General features: G+C 42.7%; 1 protein-coding gene across 1 annotated transcript; it reads left to right on the top strand.

Moving 5' to 3' along the window:
* The first annotated feature begins 3,054 nt into the window (after positions 1-3,054).
* Positions 3,055-4,440, top strand: LOC145802362 (uncharacterized). The gene is made up of 2 exons (XM_082895069.1): positions 3,055-3,385; positions 3,431-4,440. The coding sequence occupies exons 1-2, from the start codon at positions 3,055-3,057 to the stop codon at positions 4,438-4,440; spliced, it is 1,341 nt and encodes a 446-aa protein (XP_082751195.1).
* The last annotated feature ends 3,811 nt before the right edge of the window (positions 4,441-8,251 follow it).

Here is an 8,251-nt window from a genome sequence, read left to right as displayed (position 1 = left end):
GCCACAAACACAACCTTCTCTTTCATTTCCCTTTTCTATGCATGTTTCTAAAGGTTCTAAATAATGTTTTCAGATCTGTTATTACTAAGTTCTTATGTTGAAAATGCTAAGGGTTGAGTATTGATTACATCTCTCTCGTATTTTCCCCATTTTGGCACAAAACCATCTTCCTTTTGTGCCAATCTCTCAACTTTTCAAGAGCACTCTTTCAAACAAATTTTCTGAGTTAAACATTTGATAGTTAGCATATTTTCTTCACAAAATAAATGAAACTTTCCTTTGGTGGAGCCCCTTTTTCATAAATCTTCTTGTTTTGGGCTAAGTACCCTAGAATCTGTTTTTGCAGCCCACTTCCAGAAATTCTAGAAAAATGTAAATAATTATTATGGACCTCTATTTTATGTCAAAACCTTCCTTAAGGTGTTAGCTTTCAAATAAAATTGGTTTCATCAAAAAACATCAAGCGGTTTTCAAGAAAATCAAATTTTTGTAACGGTCGATGGATCTGGACAGATTCTGGACAGCGCTAGAATATTCTCTAAATAACCTAAAATCTAGAAAAGCAATCCCATTTCTGAAAAATGTTCTAGAAACTAGATCAAATTCCCTACGAACCATAGGAAGGCCAAGTCCAGTAAAGGATCTAAAATAGACCTTTCATTTTAATCTATATGCGACGCTAAATCGGGAAATTTTATTATGTGTGGATGGTTTATGCCCTTGAGTGCATGAGATTGCGTATTAGCTTATGATCATATCTTGGCATGATATTATATGTGTTGAGTTTATGTTATTTACCTTCTCATCTTGAGAATGCATGCTTATATGGATATTGTTGTCTTATAAGTTGGACTAACCTTGTCGTAAAATATTTTATTCAACAGGAAACCTAATGGGGAGGGTATTGGGTTTTCGAGCACTTGGATAATAAAAGGATGAGAAATGCGATATATGGATTGTTGGGATGCGTTCCCTATTTGAAAGATAAAGTCTTGCGTAAGTGGTTTTCGGAACCCTTGAACGGAGCGGTTGTATTCGGACCCTAGGTGGTTTGGTGTAAGGACGGATTCGGGCAAGGCCCTATTTTACCGTCCCTTTTGAGGCCCTGCGGTTGGCGCTACGCGGTACATAACCGTTGGTAGGCATCCGAGGTTAGTTCTGCAACAAAGCAGCAAAAGAGGGGGCACATCGAATGATCCACGTCCGATTCTTGTGGCTGGGAGGACGAAATCTCTTTGGGGGATTTTTAGTTTGCTAACATTTAACTTAACCCATCATTTATTTATTGAAGTATCATGCTATATTACTTGATGTTATAATTGTGATTGTATATTGGACGGGGAAAAAGGGGTAGGGTGTGTGTGTGTTTACTGGACATTTAAAGCTCACGGCGTATCATGCCAGGTGAAGAAGCGAAACTCATAGCTGGAGACGACGAGCCCGAAATCTTTGAAGACCTTTGGCTATCCTAGAAAAAAAAAATTAAAAGTTTTCTTTTTGGATGTTTTGTAAAGACTTATTTGAAGACTTAAACTTTCTTCTGGAATTTAATGTAATGGAACCATCTTTTGAGTTATATATATTGATTGTTATGTATTTATATTCTATGTAAGAACCTTATCGTTGCATATGAGACCTTGTGTCAATACCTTTTAAGATCTATCAAAAGGGCAGTGCGCTGTCTAAGAAAGCTTGACTTAGAAGGGAGGCTAAATTGACTCCTCCGGCGATCTGGGATCTTACTTGGTTATTGACCATAGGACTCATTAGTGACTCTCCCTTGACTGCAACCTATAGTGTAGAATCGAGGCGTCACAACTTGGTATCAGAGCCTAGGTTCAACCCTTAACCGTCGCAGCCCTATACGCGACTCAAGAAGCCCATACCCCTTATCTTATTTTATTCTATCACGCTATTATAAGAAGATTGACTAATAAAAATCTTTTACACCATAGGATGTCATTGGGAGGCTACGTCAGTACCGACTCGTGGGGTGTTTTCCGTATGCAAGGAAGGAGGGCCATGTCTGTCAGCCCCTACTTTAGCCGCATATGCTGTGAAATTACCGCTGAGGAAATGATCAAAATCGAGATACGCAAGGTGGAGACGGAATACACCCGCTTTACAAGGGCGCAAAAGAGGTCTTTGGTGCTGCACCGCTTACAATTTCTGAGCCGGGCAGCAAAGAAGGCAGTTCGAATGGAGCAAGATGAACAAAAGATGGACTCCTTGATACACCGAGCTTTGACCACCATAGCACCGACTCAGGCTGAAAGCCACGAATCTTGTTATCACGGGCCAGGCGACAATCAACTGATGGATATGGAGCAGCCACCAGAACAACAAGAAGCGAACCTAGCCTACCCTATGGAGATATCATCTGAACACAATCCCCCCTCACCAATGTACACCCCCCGCTCTCCGGGACAAGCCACCGACCTCGCTGATGATGAAGACCCAGAAGAAGATTTTGATTGGTCGGGAAACGAGAACTAAATCGAGGGATAGTAAGGCTAGACTTTTGTAAGACCCGCTGATGGGGATCCTTAGAATAAGATAACCTGAACTTGTAATGCATAGAAGCTCTTTGAATGTAACTCCGATATAGGAGCCCTTTTGTAATGATGCCTATTATAATATATGAATGATGTGTTGATCTATGTTATTGACTGTTACTTGCTTTAGTGCACCCTAAGGAAACTGAACCTATATTTCAAATCTAAGTAGTAATATTTTCTCAGACTGGAAACCAACTCACCACGTGCCATGAATAGAATGGTGGACACGCGAGCTAATGGCTATACCGAAACCAGCAACAATGTACGAAACCGTCCCAGAAATCAACACGGACCGATCCCCACAGAAGCTAACATCCCCAATAACCTAGGTCATCAAATTTTGGAGTAACTAGGGAAAATAAGGAATAATCGGCAGAATGAGAGGACTCGACTCTTTTCTGAGTTTCGGAAGCAAGGGCCCCCAAAGTTCACAGGCGTACCGGACCCGAAGGTAGCGGAAAATTGGCTCCAGCAGATAGAGAAAATGCTAGACACCATGGGCATAACCGAGGCCGCTGATAAAATAGCTTTGGCAGTATTCGAGCTTGATGATGAGGCTAACCATTGGTGGGAGTTAATCAAGAATACTCGTGACGTAGCGAGCCTATCATGGAACCAGTTCAAGGAACTATTCCTAAATAAATATTTCCCAAGTACTATCCGTCGAGAACGAGTCAAGGAATTCCAAAACCTGGAACAAGGGAATATGACCGTGACCCAGTATGCTGCAAGATTTGAAGAGCTAGCCCGTTATGCAACCAGAATCGTAGCAAATGATGAAGAAAAAGCAAGGATGTTCGAGTGGGGACTGGACCTTACAATCAGAGGTAGAATCCTTCCATAACGACTCCCCTCATATGTCGAGGTGCTAGAAACGGCATTAGAATCTAAAAGGGAAGTGAACGACGCCAGGAAGGCTTGGAACAAGAGAAAAGGGAGTCAGACGTCTATTGGACCTCAGAGGAACCAGAAGGGAAGCATGACCTCAAAGCCTTACTCCATACCACAACCACAACAGCAACGACAGCAACCGCAGCAACAGATCCAGAGGGGAGGCTACCAACAAAGACTGGTGGGACAAATCCAGTGCTTTCATTGCCAACAATTAGGGCACAAAAAGAGCGAATGCCCCCAACACCCTCCATCGGCATACCAAGGAGGAGGTTCCGGAGCAAATGCCCAGGCGTTAGGTGGGCTGAAGCCTTGGACAAATAAGACAGGATCTATCGGGCAGCGGCACCAGAAGAGTGGAGGAACTCAGAACACCAAGACCAGTGGCAACCAGAAGGCAACCGACAGAATCTTTGCCCTGCAAGAGGAAGAGGCAGACCCGTCCGTAATTGAGGGTAATTTAGTACTATACAATTCTTGGGTGCATGTTTTATTTGATACCAGTACATCACATTCTTTCATATCCTCTGCTTGTGCTAAGTCATTAGAACTTGTATGTGAACCCTTAGCAACGGCCTTAAGTGTAATGTCACCTATGGGAGGGTGCGTTCCGGTAGGATCAATCTGCAAGGACTGTAAGATAGGGATGACGGACCTACGCTTAACTTGCGACCTTCATGTCATGGAAATGTCAGACTTCGATATTATTTTGGGCATGGACTGGTTGTCCGCCCGCCGAGCGGCGATCGACTGTCGCCAGAAGAAAGTGGTAGCTCATACGCAAGATGGAACACGTTTCCAGTTTAAGAGGGATAGACAAGACCCCATGGTTTCAACAAAACATCGGACGCAGTGGCGCGACCAACTTGCGAGTAGGATAGCAAGCCTAATTCTAAATGAGGAAGACCAAGGCGAAATAGAACTTCCGCGCGTAGTACGCGACTATGCAGATATATTTCCTATGGAATTACCAGGATTGCCGCCAACCTGAGAAGTAGACTTTAGCATCGAGCTACACCCTGGAACTACCCCGATATCCATGGCTCCGTATCGCATGGCACCAGCAGAACTACGAGAATTGAAGACACAGCAACAGGAATTGCTTGAGAAAGGATTCATTAGGCCAAGTACTTCGCCATGGGGAGCACCCGTGTTGTTTGCTAAAAAGAATGATGGATCGTTGAGGCTATACATCGATTATCGCCAACTCAATCGAGTCACGATTAAGAACCAGTACCCACTCTCGAGGATTGATAACCTTTTTGACCAACTTAGAGGCTCAAGGTGCTATTCAAAGATCGATCTCAGGTCAGGTTACCATCAACTACGAGTCAAGGAGGAGGATATACCAAAGACTGCCTTTCGTACTAGATATGGCCACTATGAGTTTGTAGTAATGCCCTTCGGACTAACCAACGCACCGACAGTATTCATGAGCCTAATGAATAAGATTTTTAGACCATACCTTGACCAGTTTGTAGTAGTATTCATTGATGCCATCTTGGTATATTCAAGGTCTGAAGAAGAGCATGAGCAACATTTAAGAACTGTCCTTCAAGTTCTTAGGGATAATCAGTTATATGCCAAGGCAAGCAAATGCGAGTTCTGGTTGAATGAAGTAAAGTTCTTTGGGCATGTGGTATCAGAGAATGGGATTGTGGTGGATCCAACCAAGGTGGAGGCAGTGTTGGACTGGAGGCAACCAAAGACCGTGTCAGAAATCCGCAGCTTCTTAGGATTGGCCAGCTATTATCGGAGGTTCATCCAAGATTTCTCCAAACTAGCTAAACCAATGACTCATTTGACGCAAAAGGGAGTAAAGTATAAGTGGGACGAAGCTTGCGAAAAATCCTTCCAAGAACTAAAGAAAAGGTTAACTTGTGCGCCAATCTTGACCATCCCAAAACGAGAAGAGGGGTACACTATGTATTACGATGTGTCTAAAGAAGGATTAGGCTACGTACTCATGCAAAATGGAAAGGTAGTCACGTATGGATCCAAGCAGTTGAAACCTCACGAGCGCAACTACCCCACACATGACTTGGAATTAGCAGCCGCAGTTTTTGCCCTAAAGCAGTGGTGACATTACATGTACGGGGAAAAATTTGAGATTTTCACAGATCACAAGAGTCTGAAGTATCTATTCACACAGAAGGACCTTAACTTGAGACAGAGACGATGGATGGAGTATCTTGAGGATTTCCAGTTCACCCTCTCATATCACCCCGGTAAAGCCAATGTAGTAGCAGATGCTCTAAGTCGCAAGAGTAGAGGGATGATGGCTAAGATCTCCGTCAAGGAATGGGATATGGTTAAGACACTCAATGAGTTCAGGATCCAAGTAGAATCTCAAGATACAAGAGCATATCTTAGTGCGCAGAAGGTGATGCCTAAGTTGATGAATGATGTCATGGAGGCCCAGAAGCATGATCAAGAGGTAGCCTACATCAAGGGACGTCTGGAATCAGGAGAGCCCATGCCCGATTGGGTAATTCACCCCGATGGGAGTTTAAGATACCAAGGTAGATTATTTGTACCAAGTGACGAGTTACTTAGAGAAAAGGTACTGAAGGAATGTCATCATTCTGCATTCGCGGTACATCCAGGAGGGACTAAAATGTACCAAGATTTGAAGAGGCAGTATTGGTGGAATGGAATGAAGAAGGAAGTGGCTAAATTTGTAGCAAAATGTCTGACCTGCCAACAAGTGAAGGCGGAACATCAGAAACTAAGGGGAATGTTGCAACCTCTACCGATAGCCGAATGGAATTGGGAGTACGTAACGATAGACTTTGTGACAAGGTTGCCTAAGTCCCCTACAGGACACGATGCTATATGGGTAATAGTGGGCCGCCTCACAAAGTCAGCGCATTTCTTACCCTATAAGATGACCGATACTTTAGAGTCTATGTGCAGACTCTACATTGAGATCATTCGACTACATGGAATTCCGGTATCTATTGTGTCAGATCGTGATCCACGATTCACATCTCGATTTCGGGGAAGCCAGCAGGAAGCTCTTGGTACTAAGTTATGTTTTAGCACCGCCTTTCACCCGTAGACAGATGGACAATCAGAACGCACTATCCAGACACTCGAAGATATGTTGAGAGGTTGCGCAATGGATTTTCAAGGAAGTTGGGAACGACACCTACCTCTTGTTGAATTCGCCTACAACAACAGCTTTCAAGCTAGCATCGGTATGGCACCTTTTGAAGCATTATACAGACGACCTTGTAGATCGCCGATTTGTTGGACGGAAGTGGGTGATACAAATCTAATAGGACCCGAACTTGTTCTAGAAACTACTGACAAGGTCAAATTGATCCGACAACGGTTAAAGACTCCCCAAGACCGCCAAAAGAATTATGTAGACAAGAGGAGAAGACCATTGATGTTCGAAGTAGGCAGCCACGTGTTCCTAAAGGTGCAACCCATGCGTGGAGTCGTACGTTTTGGGAGAAAGGGGAAGTTGTTGCCACGATATATTGGACCCTTTGAGGAATTGGAAAGAGTGGGTGAAGTAGCATATAGATTAGCTCTACCCCCGCAGTTAGCAGGGATACACAACGTCTTCCATGTATCTATGTTGAAAAAATACATCGTTGACCCGACACACGTCCTCAAATGGGAAGAAATCAGTCTTGACAAAGATGTTACGTTTAAAGAAGGACCGGTAGCAATACAAGATCATCGAGAAATGAACCTTAGAGGCAAGACGGTTCACTTGGTAAAAGTGCTATGGCGTCATCGAGGAATTGAGGAATCTACTTGGGAACGCCAGGATTGGGTGAAGGCAAACTACCCCGAGCTTTTCGAAGACAGCGTGTAGTTGAATTTCGAGGACGAAATTGTTTTAAGGGGGATAGGTTGTGAAGCTCCCGAAAATATGTATTCACTTTGAAAACCCTAATGTTGAATTTTTTTAAAACAAGCCCCTCATTTACTTGAATTAATTCAAATCTTGTCGGTTAGCATTATTATTATTTTTTTATTTTTATCGAAGCAGGAATTTCCCTAATCAGATTAGGATCCCTAACCTAATTTAATTCTACATAAGTTACATGTATTTACTCCAAGCCCTCACTCTTTATTTAAATTCTAAACTTACCCCAAATTAGTACTTGTACCTTGTACCTTGAAATACCATTAATCTTGTTATATATATATATATACATATACACCTAGAGGAATGTGCCTAGAACATAAAATAATTAAAAATTAGGCCCTTCACACTTCCCTATGGCCAGCCCTTCCTTGGAGGAGCTGAGAAATCTATTTCCAAGACACACCATCATGAGATTCTAGGAAAAAACACAACCTAGTGACCTAGACCTAGGTTGCTAATTTAAAAACTAGTTCCATTTTAACTATGTGTGGCCTAAATCAATGAACAAGCCTCCCAAATCCCTTCTATTTCCTTAGAATTCAAACAAATCTTAACCTTTCCATCCATATCCAACTAAGGGGCATTCAGGACTTTTTGCCTCAAAGGTTTGCCTATAAATACCAACACACCCCTAGCTTGCAAACACACACAACATACTCACTCACACACACATTTCAGTTAGAGAGAGGGAGGAGAGCAAGAGGGAGAAGTCTAGAGGAGGAAGAAGTGAGCTTCTTGTGAAAAGCTTAGTAGGTAAGCCACAAACACAACCTTCTCTTTCATTTCCCTTTTCTAATGCATGTTTCTAAAGGTTCTAAATAACGTTTTCAGATCTGTTATTACTAAGTTCTTATGTTGAAAATGATAAGGGTTGAGTATTGATTACATCTCTCTTGTATTTTCCCCATTTTGG

This window comes from Camellia sinensis, chromosome 11 (assembly GCF_055761805.1).
Source record: "Camellia sinensis isolate YWXY chromosome 11, ASM5576180v1, whole genome shotgun sequence".
In the NCBI taxonomy this organism is placed as follows: domain Eukaryota; kingdom Viridiplantae; phylum Streptophyta; class Magnoliopsida; order Ericales; family Theaceae; genus Camellia; species Camellia sinensis.
Note: the sequence above shows the minus strand (reverse complement) of the source record. Positions and strands in the feature narration are given on the sequence as shown.

Coding starts and splice junctions, on each gene's coding strand:
- LOC145802362 (XM_082895069.1), top strand. CDS start 3,055: ATGGGCATAACCGAGGCCGCTGATAAAATAGCTTTGGCAGTATTCGAG. Junction 3,386..3,430: donor ACTGGACCTTACAATCAGAG/GTAGAATCCTTC, acceptor TCGAGGTGCTAG/AAACGGCATTAGAATCTAAA.